The 23,820-nt window shown below is 41.6% G+C and overlaps 1 protein-coding gene and 1 long non-coding RNA gene across 3 annotated transcripts; one reads left to right on the top strand and one right to left on the bottom strand.

Annotated features, from left to right (window-relative positions):
• Positions 1–978: 978 nt before the first annotated feature.
• LOC119700022 (inhibitor of apoptosis protein-like) lies at positions 979–11,220 on the bottom strand. Of its 2 annotated transcripts, XM_038134251.1 has the most exons (10): positions 11,015–11,220; positions 8,646–9,656; positions 7,583–8,540; positions 7,371–7,470; positions 6,083–6,161; positions 5,478–5,526; positions 4,281–4,523; positions 2,895–3,149; positions 2,697–2,738; positions 979–1,874 (listed from the first exon to the last, which is right to left on the bottom strand). In XM_038134251.1, the coding sequence occupies exons 3-10, from the start codon at positions 8,454–8,456 to the stop codon at positions 1,681–1,683; spliced, it is 1,836 nt and encodes a 611-aa protein (XP_037990179.1). In that variant the 5' UTR covers positions 8,457–8,540; positions 8,646–9,656; positions 11,015–11,220; the 3' UTR covers positions 979–1,680. The 2 variants fall into 2 exon arrangements, with proteins under 2 accessions (XP_037990179.1, XP_037990171.1); XM_038134243.1 differs by lacking the exon at positions 11,015–11,220 and adding an exon at positions 10,459–10,887 and having other exon boundaries at positions 7,583–9,656.
• A 131-nt stretch (positions 11,221–11,351) lies between these two features.
• Positions 11,352–15,302, top strand: LOC119700036. Its single transcript, XR_005256638.1, has 3 exons — positions 11,352–12,045; positions 13,258–13,636; positions 14,368–15,302. It is a non-coding gene; the product is annotated as an uncharacterized LOC119700036 (long non-coding RNA).
• The last annotated feature ends 8,518 nt before the right edge of the window (positions 15,303–23,820 follow it).

Below are 23,820 nucleotides of genomic sequence, written 5' to 3'. Positions count from 1 at the left end.
AACTCCACATTCTTCAGGTAAGCCTGACCTCCCCTTGCAGGTTCATCTTAATCTGTAGAAAGTACACTTGGTTCTAATATTACTAATTTCTCACCTGGAACAAATTAATGAAATTTCAAGTCCTGAGCTTTCTTACTTAAAACGTTGTCAAAGGTTGTGAAAACTTCTTAAGTTGTTACACAAGACAAAAGAGCTTTTGGAGGCATTTCAAAACCAGGAAAGGAAAAGCATATGAATCAAAGCTGTTTAAAACTACATGCTAGGTTTGAAACATTTACATTTTTAGTAATAAAAATAAACGGAAGATATGTACATGTAATAAGGTTGAACAAAAGTCTGCATTTGAAAAAGCTACATCAAGCCAACCTACAGGTAGAGTCCAGGGCTGGACTGAAGGCTGTGTTATCCCCAGACTCTGTTATCCACACTCAGTGTGGGCAACTATGGATTGAAGATGACCGACTTTAAATGAGAGCCAGACAAACTGACTCCACCACTGCAGGACCTGTTGCCATTAACCTGGCAGTATTCTTCCAGTGACTGACAGGAAATCCTTGCAAACAACCTATGAACACCTCTTTGGAAGTATCCACCATGCAAGTCTAGGGATGCAAAGCTGAAAAAGGTAATGAGTCAACCAGTAAGGCAATAGGAGCTCCCAAAATACCAGCTTACAAAACAAAATCCAAGACTTCAGAGGTGCCTAGGAGATCCTATTATTTACTGCACAATCCCTAAAAAGTTCCAAACACAGAAAAGTAGCTTATACATTTAATCCCTAGTACAGACTGTATAGCTGCCCTCTGTCTCATCTTTAAGGTCACGAGGACTAGGATTTCTGTCATTTGAAAAATCAATTCAGAAGGAAGTAGCAGATGCTGTTGGGGTTTTGAGAGGCTACTGTTTGTTTTTAAATAAAGAGGAAATCACCAAACAGCAGAGAAGTTCACTTCCCTGTTCAAAAATGAAAGAAAGACAAATGGAATGAAGTTTTATTGTACTTTCGCAAGCAAACAACCCCAAACTTTTGTCAGGAAAAGTCAGCTTTCTAATCACTGCAGTCTACAGAGAAAAGTCAACAATGGCAACAGAATAAACAACCCCAAGTTTGAGAAGTAGAAATATTTTAATTCAGTCTTCATAAAAACTATTAGTAATATACATTACACAAGTATCAAGACATGAAAAAACCTTAGAAGTCCTGCTGTTCCTGCAACAGTTAGCCTCTTTTCTCCTTAAGTTGAGAAGAAAGCTAATCCAGAAGTAGCTGAAGTTAATTAACATTAACTATTAATAACAGCAATTTTAGTATATTTCCTCACATCCACATGGAGGAAACTCATAAGAAGAGTTATGCCAAGCTCCATTTTAGGAACTTAACCAAAACCTTCTTTGAATAAAGTGACACTAGTGAAACTACTTTCCCTACTCAGAAAGGAATGCCACAAAAACATCACCCTAGTATTGAGTTAGTTTATGAACAGAGAATCTTTGGCACTGGAGGCCTTCAGTACATAATCATACGCACATCATAATGAGGATACACTTTACTATCACAAAACTTTGTTAGGTAGTTAATTGATCCTCTTCTGTATCACAATTTTCCATTCTCAAGATACTGCTGTGTTAAGCTTCAGCAGCTGGAGGACGGCAGTACAGACATTTTGCAAAGTTCCCTCTTTATGAAAGAAATGTCCGGACTGTACCTTTTATTGTCCCCCTACAAATAGGGCATTTCCTAAGGGATGGTGCACATTCTTTGCACACCACTAAGTGACCACATGGAATAAAAACAATAGAAACTTCTTTGTCCATGCAAACTTTACATGTTCTTTCCTCCTGCAATCTTCTTAATTGTTCTTCCATAGGTAAACCTGGAAAAAATAGTTAAATTTTTGTCAGCCTGAATATATGTTAATAGATCAAAATGTATTTATTTAGCATAGCCATGCCCCTTTTCACCTTTTATTTCCCTACCTGTATTGACTAAATATAGATGGCAGTGAGCATTTTTCAGAGCTCAGAAAGTGGCATGCAAGGAACTAGTCTGTACTTTGCAGTTCTGTGAGATGATAGCCCAGGGGTTGGAGGCCAACCAGTGTTTGCATTTTAGCAAATGTTGTACTTTTCTTGGTTGGATATCAGAAATACATACACAGCCTGACTGGTGGAAGTGGGCTATATTCAGGCTTGTATACTTTTCTGCAGTTTATTAACAAATTAAACTGCAGGAACAGAGCAAACTCAATCTCATGTCTGACAAGTTTTTATCCACACACCTGTTGGTCAAGCTAGATCTCAGGATACCTATACCCACTCTGGGAAAGCAGAGATGATACCTGTTCTGAAATGCTAACCAACTATTCATTCTCCAGTCTTTACCAAATGCCTGAATGCTTGTATCAGGATCAAGTCCAGCATGTGCTTCTTGAATTGTTGAGCTCCAGAAAGCTCTACATCCTGTGATGTTCAAAAGCATGACTAGGGCACAGGATACAGCTTAGAGCTGATGGACTTACTTGCAAGTATGCACATGCACTTAACTTTTGGTTAACTTTTTCAGTCCATATTTCTAAAGCAGAATTAGAGAAAAGATAAAGCACCAAACCTATTTCTTAACCAAAGTAATTTTCTTTTTTATGTTAGCTGTTTGTTGTAGAACAGTCTTTAAGATAAGAAGATAGAATTTAAGGTACCTGAAACATCTTCTGTGGGAACATACTTGATGGTCTTCTCCACTAGAATAAAAGAAAAAAATCCTTATCATTTAACTAATCTATGTTCAAACAGAATCTGCTTATTTCTTTTTTTTTTTTTAGACTGTTGTGAGAGCACTGTTAAGACTTCTATAAAAGGATATCCTTTAAAAACAAAAGGAAACCAGAGAGACATACCAAATAAATCCTTGTAGAGCACAGGATCACAATCTCGTAGACAGTTCCTGAAGATGCTGGCTGCTTCATTTCCTTTCACTAAAACTGTATCTATCAGTTCCCTTGCCTGCAATGGTATCTGAGTCTTCTGCTTAATAACATCATGCTCAAGTTCTGTTATCACTTTAGCCGACAATAAACTCCCGAGGATTGGGAGTACACATGTTAAACGTTGGAATAAAGCCATTCGATTCTTCTGGATCAAGTACAAATCATCTGGAACATAAGGGGGAATTGGGTAAAAGAATTAGGAATACACTACTCCAAGTTGCACTTCTGTTTAACAGTAATTGATACATTCTTTAAACTCTACTTGCAATGTTCGCTTATTACACATCATTAATAAAACACTCAGCAAGTTTTAGCGGTATCCACGTAACAAACAGACTTAAGGAAACCACATACAAGCAGCTTCCGAGCCACAGCCTGTTCAGCAAGGAAACTTCCAGCTCCCATCTCTAGATTAAATGATCAGAGAGGATCTTGTGTAACTCCATATTAGTGAGATTTACACTCTCTGGACAACTGCAAAGGAAAAACTAACACCACAACTCATTGACATGCCAGAAGTTAACTTTTGTCAGTGCTAGGCTCTAAATAAAAGAAAGCTCTTCTATGAAGTGTCCAACACAATTATGTACAAGAAAATCAGAAGTACAGCACAACCAGACTCTGGAGACTATTTTAATACTCTACTACAAACAAGAACAAGAAAATTTCCAGTAGAATTATAATGCTGAATCCATCTATGTTTTTTTGAGATAAATACAACTAGGAAAGAAGCATCCTTAATTTCATTTATAATTGAGAAGTTTCATTATGCTTCACAGACTCAAAATCAGAACGATTTCTTCAGGCTTCAAAACTCACATGGCATTGAAGCAACAGGAAATGTTAGAGACACATCAAATAAACAAATTGCTGACACACATGGGCTGAGTCAGACAGAAAAGCAGATCTTTGGCCATCTTACAGAATCTGAATTTGGAGAAGTTTATGGCCTTCTCTAAGAGGTGGATATGGTGGTTTACTGATTCAAGCAGCTTAAACAGCAGGCAAATTTGGCTAAAAAAATAGTAGTGTACCAAATGTTTAATTAACAGCAATATAAAGGCACACAAATGAAAAAACAGGGCTTTGGAAAGAAAAGGTGATTCTGAACCCTTGGCCTCTGCTATGAAACAATTCTCAGACTGCTGGTTCCATACAGGTATCTTGACAACGCTTTTAGAGAACCTGATCCCAGCAGCAATTAAACTAAATCACTTAGCACATAAAAACAAATACAAAAACTATACATATTACTAACTGCTTCAGATTTCACTTTTATTTATGCCTGATGCCTACCTGATGCCACTTCTTCCAACTGCTTTTCCTTCTCTTCTTCAATCTTCTCATCTTCAGCCGTGAGCAGATCAGACACAAGATCATTAACAGTCTTGTAGTTTTCTCCAGTGGCCAAGATTTTACTTTGCACTGTTTGCTTTATTAGCCTTCTACTGAATCCCATCTCCAAGGCAGCTTTAACCACAGGCGTGTTCATCATGATTGCATCTTCTGAATGGCTCTCTCCAGGTTCAAAACGAATAACTAATCAAAAAGGAAAATCCTCATGTATAATATAAAGAATAAAATATCCATACAACCCCAGAAGTCAGACACATCAACATTACCTACACACATGAACACCGAGCAGTAAAAAGTTTCAAGTGTTTAAGAAGAATTTTTTAAGTGGTTTTAAAAATGGAAGTTAGTGACTCAGTCATGGATTGAATCCAAGATAAACATCAATCCATATCAGGCCTTTGTTAAAACCTATGTTAATCCAGAGAAACCACTGAGAATTCCATTGTGTCCTAGCAGCTTTTTTTACACTCAGTTATTTCTAACTTCAGCCTTGAAAAACGGCCTGGGGGTGTGCCAGGGGTGGGGGAGGGAAGTCAAGAGTTTATAGTACAAACAATTGCTCTATTCCAAGTCTTGATCAGTAATTTGCATTCAGTTTAGTAAACACCAGACACATGGGATTCTGAGTCATTGTCCTCAGTCAGCAGGGACTAGGACAGCTTAAACCCCCAGAGGGTGAGTGAATTTTTCCACCATAAAAAGAGTCTACCAAGAAAGACTTACACTGCATCAGCTTGTCCTACCTTCTTCCTTAACTGATCCTGCTCAGCTCAGAACATTTACCTAGTTACATGCCTAGAGGTAGAATTGCATAATTGCATACCCATGACACCCTCTGCAACTGTCCCACCTAGCTCAACACTCGCTTTGCTTAACCCAACCCTGAAACAAAAAAAAAAAACCAGCAACCAAGTGTGCAACCCCAAAAATTTCAATATGAGCTGCTAGTATGAAAATAAGGAAAATGAAAAACAAGATCTCTTAGAGGCGTTTCCTTGGAGTTTGTCAACACAACATCAAAATTATTAAACTTTTAGGAAACATATCTAAGAATTGGCTATCCAAAGCTGACTCACTTAGCAATCATTAAATTTGCAAAATGCTGAGGGATTTTAAAACATGCTTTAATATACATACTTGGAGGATCAAGGTTTTCATCTACAGGTGGATCAGAGGTTGACAAGAGCTGTAGAACACAAGAGAACTATGTTAGTATTGAAGTATTGCTCTTCCCTCTACGTACCTTTCTAACATATTGTTCATCACCAACCCTGCTAAGCTTCCTATCCATTAAATATTTCACCTGCAGTTACACAAGTCTGCAAATCTGTGCAACTGTACAATCAACACAAAGCTAGTGCTGACCACTTCCATGAAGAAGAATCTGGTTACTCTTGCCATAAGAATTATGAATAGAAACAATTCATGTTGTCCATGCCTGATTTCTGAAATAATAATTACTGATCTGCACTATTCAGTGCATAATCAGAATCTCCCTCCGCTAACACAAAGGAGCTCACTGCCTCATAGGACTCTCCATATGTAATTTGTAGAGGTTAAACTCTACTAGTCCAAGACTGGCATGGATCAGCACTAGCTTCTTTTATGTGCTCATGAAGAGGATTTATGATGTTAGAAACCCAGGAGAAACATACACAGAAATAAGGCAGAAGAATGAACTCAAAGAAAGAACATAGCACTGTTCAAAGGAAAACCAAAGTTACAGGACAGTAAAAGTTTACCTGTTCAAGGAGATGGGGGAATCTGGCCTGAATTTGATCTACAAACTCTCTTCCTTTTACACGAAGCAGATACTCACACCTGAAACATTGACAAAAGTGTATAAAATCATACTTTCTACCTGCCAAAGGAAAAAAAAACCATAGAAGTATGAGCAAGTTTAAACCCAGTGTAAGTTAAATACATTTCTCTTCCTTCAGAAGAGAAAGAATACTCTTAATTGGAAGCTTGGTGCAGCCTAGTGTCCAGTGACACTTAGACAAAGTTTTTCCATGACATCCAGCTGTCAGTAGGCTTACGTATATAAATGCAGCAGCTTTACATTCTGCTGTCACTTGTGATCAAAATGGAATGTCATGAGAAGCAATACTGTGTCAGAATCACTACCAAGTGCAGTGATAAACTGTTTCTATCTTGCATCTCACCATTCTTATCTCCTACTCAAATAATTAAAAAAAAATTAACAAAATATAACACCATTATCAAAGCCAGATCTACTTCACTAACACAGATTTATCTCTTATGTACATTTACTGACAGGCTTAACACAGTAAGAAACAACCGTGACATTTAGCCCTAAATACATTATATAGTCCAGCAGTAGCTGATAAATTGCCCATGAAAGTCTAGCTGGAGATCTACAATGAGAAGAACTATAATTAGCTTTCCTGAAACTAAGTGCAGCTATTTCTGTAATGGAGGTGGTGATTTCCATGGGCATAGATAGCAATTAGGTATGGAATTGCCATTTAATTATAGGTGACATTAAAAAGTTATTTCTGTCATTTTTCCAGTAGAGACATACTAAAGAGCCACTGAAACCTTCTTCACAAGCCCTCTCACATGTAGGAAATGAAAGCATGCAAGCAGAAAAACTGGTTCAAGAGCTTTCATTATGGGCACAAAACTAGAACCAATGAATTAAACATTCCTTCTACTTCATTTCTCAGCAGCCTTTGCTCCCCTCAATCAGCTTACTGACTGCTCCTCTTACACAGAAAAGTATGCTCATTAACAATGCAGTCTCACTTGCTGTTAGTGATCTTGGGATGCAGACAGCTTTCAATAATGAAGGGGAAAGCATTATATGCCATGGTTAATGAAGAAATGGTTTAATTACACCCACCTACACTCTTCAGAGCTTTTAGACATATATACAATACGTCCAAATGAAAGAGTGAATCTGTACATCAAATAAAGTTAAACAAAACTATTAAGTGCAGTATGTATCTGCCAAAATTAAAACATTTAGGAATATGAACAAATTATAATAAAGATTTTTCAAGTTACCTTGGAAACCACTTAGCATGCTCAATCCACGGATCATCTCCAGATTCCCAGCACCTTAACCCACCATCACAGCAAAAACACTTCACATCATCATTGCGACCTTAAAAAAAAAAAAAAAAGACAAAATATCTAGCAAACCTTGACACAACCGACTTGAAAGTAAATACTGACATAACAGTATGAATAAAACTGGAGAAGTCTGGGATTCTTACCTACATAGTAAAAGCCAGCATCTGCAAGCTGTTCAGGCTGAACTGGAATTCTGGTTGGCCAATTTACAAATGTTTTAACACGTGCTTCATGGGTTTGCATGCTTACATTTGAAACATTGAAACTCTGCTGGTCTCTGATAAGGTTTTCCACAAAAGGGCAGTTGGGATAGTGTCTCCGATGCTCTGACACAGCATTATCTTTTGGTTCCCAATTACACAGCTGACCACCACAGGTAAAACAAGCAACTTTGTCTGCTGTCCCCAGGTAATAAAGTCCAGCCTTTGCCAGATCAGTGGGTGAGAGAAACGTCAGTGGCCATGACTGAAAGGTACGTAGCCTAGCATCTTCTGTCCTCATAGAATAATTGTGAAGCTTAGGGCTCAAAAATGGAAGGTCTTCAGCTGCCCTAGTAGTTACTGGGTCTTGAGGAAAACTAGAAAATGAGCCACTGAAATATCCAACCTGTTCTAAACTTGGAGAAAGTGCTATGGAATGTAGAGTCGGTGGGAGACTGTTTGCAACTGAGTGTGGAAAGGCAGAACGAGACGACAGTCCAACGTTGTTAAGTGAAAGCATTCTTTGAACAAAACTGCAGCTAGGATACAGCTGCTTATGCTTTTCCATAGCATTGTCTCCTGGCTGCCAGTTATCCAATGTTAAGCCACAACTGAAGCACTTAACTTTATCTTGCACACCCGTGTAGTAAAACCCAGCCCGGGCAAGGCTGCGCTCTGACACCGGCGTGTTCATGGGGAAGGTAGAGAACGTTGACATTCTGTAGAGTTCACAGGACAGGTCATACTTCAGTTCATCACACAGAGCACTCTGTCTCATGATGCTAGCCAAGAAAGGGCTATCTTCCATTACGTTCATAATGGACTGTTTTGGGGAAAATGGGACAAGTCTTCCTCTGGGAGGTAGTTGTGTGCATTAAAGGCAATTTGGAACAACCCCCACCTGTACAAAAGCAATAAATACTTTAAAGTGTAACTTCAAATGTGCATATGAATAGAACTGACCTCATGATTTAACAGCTTATAAACATTTGGCAAGTTCTTGTACCTTAGTTTAGCAACTGCTTTCAGTGCAAAAGCTTCCCCATTCCATTTTAACAATTGAAGAAAACATGTTGAAATGCAATTTCCATTGAATCATATAATCATCACATGCTTTACTTGTTCTGTATATCTGGGAGACCAGTAACAATTTGTCAGGCTCGCGGAGGTTGTATCAAAAAAGGAAAAACCACAAATGAGTTTATCAAAATCCTTTGTCAATAAAGAAACTAAATTAGGGGGCAACTAAAATAACATTGTTCTTATCCAGAACATATGTTAGGTGATTTAAGGACAAGATTTCACCCTAGACAGCTGATAAATATGTAGCTTATACACACACAAAGGTTTTAGTTTGTAAAACCTCGCTAGGAGGCTGAAAAGAAAGTTTTATCAAGTTCAAAGGGCACACAAAAAATAGAGACCCTAAACGGATGGTACTAAACTATCTCAGTATATTTGCTACTACTGAACTCCAAAAAACCCACCTCTCAAGTTCTGCATATTGTTGTAACAAGTTGTTAAGACTAAAGAAATTAGTTTATACTCAACTTCACACATATAGAATATTCAGCTATTAGAGAAACAAATCCTGTACGCTGTCTCAGACAAGGATGAACTCTATTTATTAACAAACCTGGGATAGGTTTGTCTACAAGTCAGCACCAAATTAACAGAGCACTTCAGTTTTAACCTGGTGCCTTAGTTACAAGTACAGAGTAATCAAATTTAACATTAATTAATTGCCTTGTGTTGAGACATTCTGATGCTTTATACTGTTGAATTAAGTTTCTGTATGCCATGTTTATGGCATACAGAAGCAAACAGAACTCTCAGATTTTTAAAAAAAGTATTTGATGCCTTAGTTTCTTTATTTCTGCACAGAACTACCTCCCAGAGGTAAGACTGAAGTCCCTTCTAAGGTGCCTACGCCTCCATATTGGTACTGACTGTCCTCAAGAAGAAACTGTGAATATCTGTAGTTTCAATCATTCAAATTTTTGTGCCAGAACAAAACCTGTAAGGAAGAAAAAGAGTGTTTTAAAATACACAATGATGAGGTGCATGCAATGTCTATGCAAACAGCAATTACACAAACTAAAACAGCACAAGCTTTTTGCAATTATAGAATTTAAGGGTTGGGAGAGACCTTAAAGATCATCTAGTCCCAACCCCCTTGCCATCGGCAGGGACATCTTCTAGCAGACCAGGCTGCTCAGAGCCACATCCAACCTGGCCGTGAACACTGCCACTATTGGGGTGTCCACAACCCCTCTCTGGGCAACCTCTTCCAGTGTCTCATCACTCTCGCAGTAAAGAATTCCTTCCTAATATCTAACGTCAATTTCCTCTTTTTCAGTTTGTACCCATTACTGCTTATCCCGTCACTACAGTTCCTGACGAAGAGTCCCTCTCTGGCTTCCCGGCAGACCTCCCTCAGACACTGGCAGGTCGCTATGAGGTCTCCATGCAACCTGCTCTTCTCCAGGCTCAGCAGCCCCGAGTTCTAATATGAACTTCTTAGCCTGTCTAATATCAGCTAGAAAGTTTCAGGGAGTCAACTTCACACACTGCGATACGGAGTGATTTCACACACTTCATTTCCCTGTTATTGACGCATATGCAAAACTGTTTAACCCACGAGCAGAACTTTTTGACGGATGGATTAATCAGGTTACTTAATCACAAGCTATATAGCTAAAGGTAAGATCCTGCACTAAAGAAGTTGCACCCATTTAAATTGGTTCAAGTTTGCAGATTCCCAAACAATGAAGACATAGTTTTATAACACTGACGTAAAGAGCGCTGGAGTTTCTTACTTAGGTAAATCCAATTATATTTGAAGCAAAGACATCGGCAAAACTGAACTTCCCCAAAAATTCAAGGAAAGATAATCACAAAGTTCAAAGGGTTTTTATATATGTAGCTACGAAAAAATACAAAATTAAATATTTAGTAGTCTGAGCGATCAGTTTTCAAACAGTTTTTCCAGGAAAGACTCAGTCATGATGACACAGCACTGCAGAAACAGCCCCCGACGCTGAGGCACCAGATCCTGAGCACTAGACCCCGCATGGCGGCCCCAAGCCCGGCCCACGTTCCACGTCCCCCCGCGGTTCCCGGGCCTCGCCCTCTGATCCCTCTCCTCCCGCGGGCCCCAGCCCCGCTCCCCGAGCGGGTTCCAGCGGGGAAGCCGCGCTCCCATCCAGCGCCGATGCCACTGTCCCGGGGCCCCACAGCTCCTTCAGCCCCCCCCCCCGGCGACGCCAGACCGGGCACAGGCCCAGAGCAGAGGCGCCCCCCCCGCCCCGAGAGCCGCGCCCTCCCGGCAGGGCCCCGGCCCGGTCCTACCCGCCGCACCCCCCCCGTACTCACAGCCTCCGAGCAAACCCCCACAACGGGCCCCAGCAAGGCCCAGCCTATATGCGGTGCCTGGCAGGGCGCGGGCGGAGAGGAGCCAGCCCCGCCGGCACCGCCCCTCCCGGGAAATGCCGGCTCGGCTCGCCCGAGAGCTCGGGGCGAGTGCCGGGCACAGGGAACGCCTGCTGGGGCGGGCACAGCGCCGCCACCGCCCCTCCCCCCCCGCGAGCGCCCTCGAGCGGCGGCCAGGCACCGTGGGCCGGGCACCGGGGCTGCGGCGGGCGGCGCTTCGCCTCTGCGGCGCTGCGGGGGAGGGCCGCCCTGCCGTCAGCGGGGAGCTTGGGTACTTTCCTCGACCCTTTTCCTCGGGTGGGGGAAACCCCAGTGTGCTTCCCGGGCGGGGATTTCCAGGCCGCGGCGCGGGGCTGGCGAGCAGACGGGAAGGGAGCGGCCGGAGGGGCAGCGCCGGCAGCGGCGGCCCGGGCCCGCGGAGCCCGATGTAGCCCGGGCTGGGACAGGCGGGCCCGGCGGTGCCGGCAGCGCGCTCCCACGGCACGGCCGCACTCGCAGCGCCGCTCCCCTCCCCTCCCGGGGCGGGCGGGCCGGGCTCGGCGCAAGCTCCGCGCTTTCACCCTTGCTCCCTGACACCGGCGTACATCACAGCTGGCTCGGCCGCATTTCCTAATATAGGCAGCTCTGCTGCCTGTAAGAGGGGAAACAACATGACCGGTGAAAGACTTTGGTCACTTGAAAGCACTGGGGAAGAACAAGAGGAAGACAAAATAAGACCATAAATTTCCACTGGAAGGGTTTAAGACCGTATCTCTGCATATCGAAATCTGAAAAGTTTCCGCAGCACCTATCAGAACGCTGACCAAAAGCTCAAAATGTCCCAGCACAGTCATGGTCTGGCATTTCCTATGAACAAGCAGCAGATAAGAGATTTTAAAAAGCCCCGTTTTGTGATGACAGATTGGAAGTGGGATGTTTACACAACTGAGAACTGAAAAGTTAAAACAAGGAAGTGTAACAGCATTATGACACTGGTGGGTAATTCTCTATATCAGAGTTCCAGTAAGATGAGTTTGCAAGAAACTCATTCATATATTTTCGAAAACTCTTTCAAAAGTCCTGCCATATGTGATGACATTTATCATATATAACAATGCTGTGAAATTTGAACGGTGGCAGTGACATCTCGTACAGCACAGCTTCTACTTAACATCGTATAATGATAGACAGAAAAACATTTGCTTTGCAGCAGTTGCAGAAAAAAAAGAAAGTTAATAACTCCCTTTTAAAGATTAAAATGGTTGTCAGATCCCTGATACATTGTTTTAAGGAAGCTGCTGACACGGGGAAGAGAAGGTTCAAAAATGGAGGCAGCTGGTCAAATAGCTTATGTGAAGAGTGCTGAGGTGTGGCTTTGTTTGACATCGGGAACTTCAGTGTCACACAAGGAACTGAGCTCTGTATTTATGTGTGGCTTTAATTGCAAGTGCTTAAAGATTTTCTTTGATTATCCCCAGTTTCAGAACTTCAAGCAGGACTCCCCAGACTAAGTTACACTGATCGATTATAACAGATTCTTGACGTTTTACTGTACATTCTCCCAAAACGAGTTAACCCAGTGTTCCTCCTTAACTCTCTTCCCTCCCTCCCTTATGCCGCTCCCCACCCAGCCACTATCTGCCCTTGCCCCTCTGTACCCTTGGCCTCCTGCTAATCTGGCAATAGAAACTGCTGTTTCCTCCCCTCCCAGGCCTCGAGGCTGCAGTTTCAGGTTCTCCCTTTGTGCTTGGCAGCTTCATGTCGCAATGGAAGAAGGGAGGGGGATAAAATAAAAAGCAGGCTAAAATGCTCATGATAGGAGAAAGAGAGGTGCAGCTGCCCTGAGCTGTCGGGTGCTTTCTGCTTGCTTTGCCTCATTCAGTACGGGAGCAGCCCCCCATTCCCAATAATTCCTTCACTTTTCAGAGAAAGAAGTTAAGGGGGAACTTCCCCCACTTAGCTGCAATGATGGACTGTCCTTTACCAAAGGACGTGAAGTAAGAATGTAACTAAAGGGTTCTTAGGACTGAAATTCCTGGGAACAGTGCATCATCATTAGCGTTCTGTGTCTGGCTTCAGCCTGGGGCCAGGGTCGCTCTCCAGAGGCAGAGTAAGAAGACAGTAGTGGTGCTTAAGCCCTACCCAAGCTAAATTCGGGCTTTGGTTCTCAGGCTGTGGCGTATGACTAGAACTGTTCCTTATTCCAGCCCTTTCACCAACTGCAGCAACCTTCCAAGATCACATTCTTGACCTGAAAACCAGTGAGTGGGCGGGTGAAACAAGACCCTCGGCTCTGAGAACTCCTAGCTCTGGAGAGGGGGGAAGAAGGCATCATTCAGATAAAGCTGTCCTCAACCAAAGGAAACCACAGAGGTCAAAGTGCTAATAAAAAAAAGTGCCGCTGCCACATTACTAGGGTTTATGGAAAATAAACCTTATGGTACTGTTGACTGAAATAGTAAAGGTGAGAAAGCAAATTTCTGGAGGTAGAAGGCAGTGACCTGGCAGCATGAGTGCGTTATCACACCCTTGAAGTACCTGATGCTGCTGCGAGTCCAGAAGTCTTCTCTCAAAGTCCTGCTGAATGTCAGTGTCTCCATGCTGTCATCCTTTTCTGATGCATTCTCCAGTTTACCATCTTCCACAAGATTAAAATGTCTCGCTTTAATGATGCCTCTGTAACACACCTCTAAACATCTCTGAAGAGGAGAGCTGGAGAAAACACACATTGTTATTTGCTTTTCCAGTGCTACTGACTCCTGTATCCACTCTCCTAAAAATCTAAAACCCCCTGTAAAACCTGTATTAAAAAGTAAAGCCAGTTGTCACTGGGTAGTGCCCACATTTTTCAGCTTTCTGCTGCCATGGGACATGACCTGATTATTCTGAACTCCGTAGTGTTGGCTTCACTGCAAGCATCAACCCTCATTCCAGCAGTAGGGAGTAGGTTTCCTCTTATAAACTGACCTAACATAGTGATTAGTGTTCCACAAAAACTTTAGAAGGAATTCTTCAACTCCTTCAGCACATAAGGGGAAGATAATGATGAGAGAAATAAGAAAAAAAATATATATATATATTAAGGAAAACTTTGGAAAGGGTGACTTGAGGCAAAAAATACCAGCTGTAGATAAAGTAGTATTATCTATTCAATTTACAAATAAAGCCAAGTCCCAAGAGCAGAGTAGCTCTAACATCCTGTAAACATGAGATCAGATAAACTATGTTATGATAACCTATGTGGGTGCAGCTGCCCACTTCGTTTTGACTAAACACAGCAGATTTAATTTTTTTTTTCTTTTTTTTTTTTACTTTAGTCACATGTTTGTCCGCCTTTGCCCAGGGGGAGGGAAATTGAAGTTTCTCTTCAAAACCTCTCTTCAGTGGAGAGGCCTGATGAGCTTAACATCCACAGATTGGGAGTAGCCCGAAGATGCACGGGAGATAAGAGAACATTAAGGAACATTACCGCTGGTGTAGCCGGAGATACCTGGTCCAGATCGATAAGAGAACCAAAGAATGAGGACCAGATTAGCATCAAAGGCAAAGGATCAATAACCAGTAGATCGAATACTAGGAGTTGTGTCATTTAAGACCAATGAACATCAACTTCTTTGGGGTTTTTATATATAAATATGTGAAAAGTCTGGTAAAGAACCATGTGAATGATTTTCACTGCACAACCTGGGCATGTGCCAATGTAATAATTTCTGTTGCCTGACCATAATAAAGTAATGCCTGGATTCTCTAACACTGAAAAGATGTTGTGGATTTTCTGTTTTTCCCATAGTTTCAGTGAAAAGGGCACCTACATCTACACCAGCAATAATGATTCCTTTTTCTCTTTTTTTAAATGAAACTTTATAAATTGCATTTGGGCATAATACAAAAAAAAAAAAAAAGTCACAAGGGACAAACATAATATCTAGATATTTAGGGCATCCATGACTCATTGTGATAACCCTAAATGTTCAAGGAAAAAAAAAACATCTTGCTCCTCCCTTTCTGAAGGTCAGTATATTCAAAGTCTGAAAAGTTTCCATTCCCTTTGCACACAGACAAGTTTTCTTTTTCATATCCTCCTACGCAAAGGATCACGAGTACAAAAGTTTAGGTTTACCTAAATCAGTTGTGGGCTTTCTTACGTTTAGTGCTCAGATAAATTCTCCCGAAAGCCATAAGTAGTCTCAAGAACATATCAAATTCACACAGAATAAGTTGAGGCTTTTAAATCAGTCAGAAACTCTCATTAATACTTACTTGGAAGATAAAAAATAATCAGAATGAGTTGCAAGAAGATCTTGGTAAATGTTGTGTTCAATTCTCTTTTTAGATTGGAGAATTTGCTCACTTTTCAAAGTTTTATTGTCTGATTCTAGGAAGACCATTTTGTTCTCCTGGTGGTATAACTAACATACATTCAGCAGGAGATAGGAACGTGAAGAATGCCAAAGCAGAGATGACTTGACTAAAATAAACCACAGTCAGGTGGAACGAGGACTGCTTATATATCAGGGAAATAAAAAGGCTTCTATTCAACTGCTTCAAATTGTGTCAGTTCAGAGCCCCACATTCCTGGGTTTTTTCCAAAGGAGTTGTCTTTCTAAACAGCAGGTTGTCTGCTTTGACTCCAAGTTACTTCCTGCTGTCAGAGTAAGAAACTTTCTCTAGATCTGATTTCCCTCATTTATTCCTCATTATCTCTCTGCAGATTTTAAAAGCTTCCCAAAGGTGTTTAATTTGCTTTAGTTGAACCAGCTGCTGCTATTCATGTTCTTGGGGATTTTTTTTTTATGTCAATATTCCTTCAACTGAAAAGAGAATCAAATGTGGCACTGTTTAATTTCCTGAGGATTATACTGGAGGTTTTCTACCAGGACTGGGGCTAGAAGATTCTTGAAGTATCTACATCACCATTTCAAATGTCGTATAAACACATGGGAACACACTAACTCCCACCAACCCACAGACAAAGAGGAGCTTAAGCCTTCTATTGCAACATGCAAAATAAGGCCCTAATTCTGTAAGCAAAACCAGAAATCTAATCTTTGTGTCTGCCTGCGATCCCAGTGCAGCTCATGGGGAACTGATTTGTGATTTACAGCAAAACCAAAAAACCTCAAGCTCCTGTGTGCAAACTGAACAAGTCATAAATCAGCTCTCCGTGAACAACAGTGGCACAAGCAGTTGTAGCAGACACAGGGTTAAATGACAGGAGTGGGGGCTGCTTAGGTTAATCCTGGTGCCTAATGGTACTAAAAGTGCAGCCTGAGAGAAGCTGAGCTCTCCATTTTTGTATTCTGCTGCACAGTACTATGTTTCTTATTAAGAACAGAAGAGAAATAAGAGGAATCATAGTTGTACTGAAAATGCTTTCACTTTCACTTCTTAGGACTTACAGGAATAAATAAAAAGTAATGTAGCATGCACTACTGAAAAAAGTTTCTCTTAGACATTAAATTGTAATACTTTCATGAGACTATATTAAAGGAAAAAGTGAAAACAGAAAAAGAGTGATGCATCTTTGATAAGGGGTATTTTTATATTGATATATTTTTTATATTTGATTTGATATATTTTGATAAGGGGTACTACCTTTATGAGCTAGTATTTTTGGCTAGTAGCTACAAATTAGTTATTAACTTCCATATTACGTTACATGTAACAGGGAGGGGATTCAGGTGAGGAAAAAGTGCCAATTGAGTGAATATAAACAGCTATTTATGACAAGGTTAGAAGACTGGGTTTCTAGAAGCTGGAATGTCCTGTCAAATTTTGACAGATTTGCTGAAAAGTTTGAAAAGTTTTTGGGGTGGAGTGGACAGACAGGTACTTTCTTTTACAAAAAAAAAAAAAAAAAAAAAAAAAAAAAAAAAAAAAAAAGATTGCATAAAAGAGATGCCAAAATCAGGCTAAAATTACACGAGATATACTCACTTGGTGTTTTTTAGTGGACTAGCTAGAAAATCTGCTCTGTTCCTGGTGTACTTATTCAGAAGGACCACCTCAGACACAGAAAACAAGGAGTATACTGACAGGGCTTAATTCAGCATCAACCAGTGGCTGCAGTGGCCTAAAGTCCATCTATCCCAGTACCAGCCAGTACCAGACATCCCTGGTACAGCTGATCTCTTTCTGTAATGAAAACCGTCTCAGCCTTTAGTAGAATAATCTGGGCCTATTATCTGAAGGTCAATGTTACTAATTGTGATAATCCAAAAGGTCACTCCAGTCCTTACGAACAAAGATTTTTTTGGGGAAAAAGAACTTTGCCTGCAAATTGAAACATTCTTGGGTCAGGAATTCAGAGTGGCAGTGAGCACAGCTGGCTTGAGAAACAGGAGTTAGATGCTGTGTTCCTTATCCCACAGTGCTGCTGAGACAGAGGTACAGCAGCCTTGGAGAAGCAAAGGGTCCTTTGTTTCTCTGCTGAGTTATTTCAGCAGAGAAAGACCTTTTTCCTCTGAAAAAGCACTGCCCTAAAGATCACTGAGATCAAAGAATGTGAAAAGAGCAGAGGTAAGATTCTCCCATCCTTCCATTGTGCAAGACTCAGGAAACAAAGTACCTCATTCCTAAAACACAAGATAGTAAGAACATGTTTTGAACAAAAAGAAAAAGCCTGATAAAATGTGCTTGTACAGCATCTGGAAAATTAGACTCCAGGCTGAGGCTTTAAGTCTCTACTTTAAAAATCATTAATGTCTTAAGTTGACATGAGATAGATTTTATCCTGCTCTGAGAATTAAGTACATATTTCAAACAGACTAGACCATCAATTCTGAGACACAAGGTGCTGTGCTCCCTTTAGCCTCTGGAATAGTGGAGATTAAATTACCATCTAAGGGCTGGCACAGAAGAAGTCTTCAAATGTGTTGAAGCCATAGGCACACAGCATGATTTCTAGCACCACCTGCACATTGAGAAATACAAATGCAAGGGTCTGAATAAAGTACCAGTGTCTTGAGGCTTAATACTGGCCTCTTGCCACTTCCTTATGACTTCCTTAGTTTGATTTTAAAGAAAACTACCTTTTATCCTGTCTCAAAGCTCTTCCTAATAGAGTTTTGACTGTATATCTAACTAGGAACATGGTTTGTGTCTGAACTTTGTCAAACACATACTGTAGGTCTCCAGAACACTGTCTCTTTCACTTGGCCACACAGTTATAAGTGCAAAACAAGCTACTGTGAGAACATTTCCAAAATTAAGCAGGTTATCTTCCTTTGAAATTATATACAAAAGTTTGGCATTGGCCCAGGACTGTAGGAGTTTCTGTTTTTTGTGATTCTGTTTTTCTTACTTGGAAACAATAGTGGTATTCATGCCTAGGCAGTTCATGAGGTTACAGCTTCTGAGGCTGTGTTTCTCAATGCGCAGCAATCACTATAAAAGATGCAGCATGCTTCAGTGTTACCACAGTGATTTCTCTTCTGCTGGCTCCTGTGGAGTAATTTTAAAATGTATGTGTTTTAAAGTGAAACATTGCTTATACATACGAAGCCACTCAATCCTGCATCCAGACATGCAAGCCTGTGGGCCAAGACTTGGTAGACTGGAATACATGTACTTTGTTATTGTGAGCACTGTTCTTTTGTTTGTGTCCTTTCAAATCTCTTTCCCCCTCCAGTCAACTTCTCTCTACCCAATGCTAATCTCCTGCACACAGAAAATGAGTGCATTTACACAATATCCTGTTTGTCAAACGTTGTTTTGTCCCTTTAGTTATTACACACAAGCACTCTTCAGCTGACAAGTTGTCAGCTGCATTGTTATCAGGTTGTCAGGCCTCCCACATTACAGTGTACTAGCCCAGCCTCAGAGAGAAAGACTATGGCTTTTTCATAGACAAAAATAAGCAAAAAAAAATCATTGTAAACCCATTTTTTTCTGTTCAATAAATAGTTGAACAAAAGACAAGTGTCTGCGAAGCGATGTGTGTTTGTCTTCTGTAACACAACACTATGGCAGGCACTGCAGTGAGTTAGAGAAGGCAGGCATGCCACAGCAGCTCCGAAAACAAAAAGAGCTGCTGACCAACAAAACTCTTGTGAAACACCAGAAAAGGGTGCAGAATCTGAATGTCAGGAAAGAGAGGGACAGAGGTTACAATGATGCAATTGCCAAGAGAGAATTATCTAGTAAAATGTGTAAGGGCTATAGAATAGATATTTATATCTGAGCCGGTCTGTCTTTATAGTCGAACAAAAAGAAGAACATGCCTTTAGGATGTGTTTTCAAATGGATTACATGCATCACCCCAAAGTACATTTTTCTTTCTGTTAATTGCTAAGGAGGTGAGAGTGTTAAGGCACTAGGGAGGTTGTTCCAAGGTCTTGCATTTTTGTAACATCATTAGGAGGCAAACATACATAAAATCAGAGGACAAGGGAAAATGATAAACGAGTCAATGGTTGTTCCAGATATAAATGTTTTTAGTGCATAGTTTATGTAGCAAAGGCAGGAACCCAAAAGTTGTTCTCACGAACCAGACCTGTGATCTGCTGCCATTTCCAGGAACCACAGAAAATACAAGAAATTCTATAGCAGGAAATTATGAGTAAACACAGCAGCTCTTCAGATACTTTTTCTTCTTGTTTCTGTCCATTTTTCACTTTTTTGAAAACTTTTTTTCACCTGACAGAATTTGATTAAAAACTGCAGAAAAACAAAACTAAAATTCTTCCTTTTGGGGTATGAGATCAGAACAAGAGTTAGTTTTTTTTTGTTTCAATTTTAATGTACTGTTTTGGAGTGAGTTTTTTTTAGAAGCTGATCAGGAAAGGGTCATTGTTTTACTGGTGCAATTACATATAATGAGCTATGGCAATAACATATTCCTAGGAGGACACTATCTGTAGGTGTCCTTTGGCAGGCCTCAGCTCATACAACACCAGCCCAGGAGGCATGGGCTGGGTAGCCACATGCACTGGTCTCAAAAAGCCTTTTCTGAGCAGCAAGCACTTTCTCTTGGGTTGGCCTGCAGTAAGGGCACTGCCCCACTGCCAGATGTGAACATGAAAATCCAGGTACTCACCAGCCATGGCAGCTGCATTTCACATTGCAGCAGTTCAGCCATCTCAACCTCATTCTGTGTCTTCAGCAGGTAAAAGAAAATGCAGGAGGTGACTGCTGTTGGGGCAGCCAGAGGGAAGAGAGGGCACAGGGACGAGCAGCTCATTGGGAGGGTGGTCCTGCAAAAGAGGACAGCAGTGCATTTCACACTTCAGAATTTTGGAAAGCTGAGCAGTCCACAGGCGGGTTCAGGCACATAGAAACTTTTGACATACTTACAAAGTGTGGCATGGGGCCAAATTTCACAAACAAGCAGTCAAGATAATCAAAATTATCTGGCTGCTCCCACCAAGGGCTGTGCTTTCCAGAGTATGATCTATCATGCAGCATGTCAGTGGTATTTTATTGCCAAAGACACTTCAGTGGAATCCTCAGTGTGGTTTCAGATTGGTTTCTGGGAAATGAACTTCAGAGGGCAGGATATTTGACAGCATTACCTTCAAAATTTGTGGGAATTGTCTTTGAGTCTGAAGGGATATGAGAGTTCATGGATTGAATATGGAATTCTCCAGTCCATGGAGCCAAGGTCTCAGAGGAGCGATGCACATCACTGCTGCAGGGCTGGAGTGTTTCTATGGTGAACATCTGATGTTCCAGCAGAAGTGTATGCAGCACGCAAAGTCCAAACCTGAGGTTCTTTGGGGTAGCTGCAGCCATCCTAAGTGCTGCAGACCACACACCTCAATGGAAGGCTGTTGTGAAGAGAGGGAAGCAACACAGCCAGACTGTTTTGCCTCCCTCTTGACATTCCCCATCACTTCCTGCACCCAGCCACTGCTGAGCCCACAAGGCTGTGCCTCCCCCATCTGTGCCCCAAAAGGGAGCTGCAAACAGCTGTTTCTGTCCCTCAAAGAGAATTTACAGGTCCTTGGTGACTTGCAGCACAGGAGAAGCCAGAATTCAGGTAAAATCTGGGCAGCCTGTGAACTGGAAAAGATCCAGTGTGGGCAGAGTACACAGACACTGACACTGACTCAGTGTTACCCACATGCATCCAGTTCAAAGGACAACCAGGGCGGGTCATGTCCTGCCACGTGGCCATATTCCTGGAGCAGGAGGTGGTTCTTGGGCTCTTCATACAGAATTTGGTTAAGAGGTCTGTGCAAATCAGCAGGTCACAGGCTGTGACTTAGCCAATGAACCTCCCAGGCTGCTTCTGGTCACAGGAAGGTAATGAGGTAAAAATTAATATAAAGAACAAAGTACAGAATTGTCTGCAAGGATTTAACCACCCCTGTGCCAAGTGCTGAGGACACATGGAATTTTTTCATCATACCAGAGTTTAGAGGTACTATTGCACTTTTCTATACAGAGTTCTGTTACATGAATTCATAAAATTATAGAAAAGCTTAGGCTGGAAGGGATCTTAAAGATTATTTATTTTCAGCCCCACTACCATGGGGAAGGACATCTTCCACTAGACCAGATTGCTCAAACCACCACTAACCCGGCTTTGAACACTTCCAGGGATGGGTCAGTCACAACTTTTCTGGGCAACCTGTTTCAGTGTCTCACCACACACACAGGAAAGAATTTCTTCCTAATGTCCAAGCCCACCTTCTGTAATCACATCACATGCTATAAAGGTTTTTCCTCAATAACTTTTAACTTCAGAGAATCCTCTCCTTCAGTCATACTTAGCCACTTGCCATTTTTTTGAGTGTTGACTCTGAAACATTAGGTTAGGAAACATTCCTGGCAGTTCAAATGCCAATCCTTCTCATAGTGTGCCACTCTACACAATGGGCTCTCTGCTGAATGCTGAGATTCAGCTCAACTACACGTTAGTTTAAAAGAAATTTAACCTGAAGCGAACTGGGTATCAAAGACTAAACTTTGGGAATTTTCAAAATTTTTTGTTTGTTTGTTTTAATCAGTTGGCGAAGAGAAAAAGAAAAAAAAAATTCCCCCAATTTTGCGTAGCAGAGTCAATTCTTCTCTGTCAACTCTTTTTGAAAACGAAAGTAGTGACCATGCTTCTTTCACTTTCTCTAAAATTAACACAGAATCCCAAATAAATTAAATTATTATAAACATTAGAGAAAAAGATCATGGATTTGCTAATCTTATCCTATGTAATTAGGCATGACAAGACTTACCTCTGTTCCATTGGAAACGTAGCAACGGGTACAAAGCAGAGACCCAGGGAGCTGATTTGGTTTCCTGACCTCGGATTTGCAGAGGTATCTTGTTGAAGCAGTGACCTGAACATCACTCAGAGCACAGACGCTGCCTGCCACGGGCCGGTGCGGAAATGCCAAAAGGGGGCTGGTGGTGTTTTAGCACCACCGGGTGGACGAATGAGGGAAAAAAAAATCATTTTTGAGACTGAATTGCATGGGCGTCCTGGCAGGCAATAGTCCCACCTCGGAGCAGCAGCCCTGAGCGGTGTCCCAACCTCACCCGTGCTGTTCTTCTTATTGACAAGTATCTCAGGAAGTTCTCACACATCCTTTCACCAAACTCGGCTTTTCTGTTCCACTACATGTGATTCGAGAGTCTGAAATGTCTTCCCAGAAAACATCGGCTTTGCAAATACAAACATAATATCTGTAATAAATACGACCACAATAGAAAACAAACACCATCTATAATTTTTAATTCAGAATTTAGTTTGCCTCAGAAATAGCTCAGATATTGCTCAGACATTTCTCAGTGTTTTCTGCCAGTTTTGTTTCTCCCTTGAAATCTGTGCCCTGGTAGGTAAATGAGTGGGTTCCTTAAATCACAGGAGAAAACCCTGCTTAATGTAGTGTTTCGAAGTGTTTCTTACACCTTGACTGTTCTGTGCTTTTGGACAGTAATTGTTGTGGGTGGCTGGCCTTGGACAGCTTTTAAAGCTGTTCACAGCAGATACATAAGATATATAAGACGTGTAGCAGCTGTAGCTACGTAAGAACTGCTTTCCCCTGGCACCAGATAAGACAGTTTGTTGAATTAAGTGTAAAAGTGCTCTCACCCTCCCACCTATATTCTGTGTGCTTTACTGGCACACTTCTGCCGAAAGCTTTGGCCAGCTCTGTGCCCTGTGACTTATCTGTTATGGATCTGTTCTTTGGATTACGCTGCAGCCCAGAGAGCCCTTTGTGCTACTCCAGGAAAGCACATGCTGTCTCTTCATGGGGCACTCACCTTTGGCTGACATAAGCCAGGAGGGAGAAGGTGAAAGCAGGGGCCATTCTGGCAGCAGGACCCCGCGCTGGCCTGTGTGCCCCCTCACCAAGCAGGTGGAAAGCAGGCAGAGATGGCTCCTTTCCAAGAGGGGATCTTCAAGTTGATGCGGGAGACAAGGAGTGGCAAAGCTCCCAAAATACATCCAATGAAAGGGTAATACTTGGGTGACTGGTGAGTATCCTTTGGGATACCTGACCTCACTGCTGTAGCCAGATCTCTCCTGGCTGCAGCTCCAGGGCATACTGCACACACCCTTTCTGCAAATTCCACATTTAACAGCACGTTTGCTGCTTGCTTATCACACACAGCCTGCCTGCTTTAAATAGAAGCATTCGAGCTGACGCCTCAGGTCCTCTCAGCTTTGAATGAAGGAGGAAAAAAAAATCCGCTTCAGGCATTCAAAGTGTACAAATTGTAGTTCTTGCTAATCTGTGTCATGTACTTTCCTTTGTCCTGCTCGAACAGCTCTGAGGGTCAAGTGAACTGCTCAGTCAGGTCAGGTAGATTTCTCAGCTCTTTAT

This window comes from Motacilla alba, chromosome 1 (genome assembly GCF_015832195.1).
Source record: "Motacilla alba alba isolate MOTALB_02 chromosome 1, Motacilla_alba_V1.0_pri, whole genome shotgun sequence".
In the NCBI taxonomy this organism is placed as follows: domain Eukaryota; kingdom Metazoa; phylum Chordata; class Aves; order Passeriformes; family Motacillidae; genus Motacilla; species Motacilla alba.
Note: the sequence above shows the minus strand (reverse complement) of the source record. Positions and strands in the feature narration are given on the sequence as shown.

Coding starts and splice junctions, on each gene's coding strand:
- LOC119700022 (XM_038134251.1), bottom strand. CDS start 8,456: ATGAACGTAATGGAAGATAGCCCTTTCTTGGCTAGCATCATGAGACAG. Junction 7,471..7,582: donor TGCTGGCTTTTACTATGTAG/GTAAGAATCCCA, acceptor TTTTTTTTTAAG/GTCGCAATGATGATGTGAAG. Junction 4,524..5,477: donor TGAAAACCTTGATCCTCCAA/GTATGTATATTA, acceptor CTTTTTGATTAG/TTATTCGTTTTGAACCTGGA.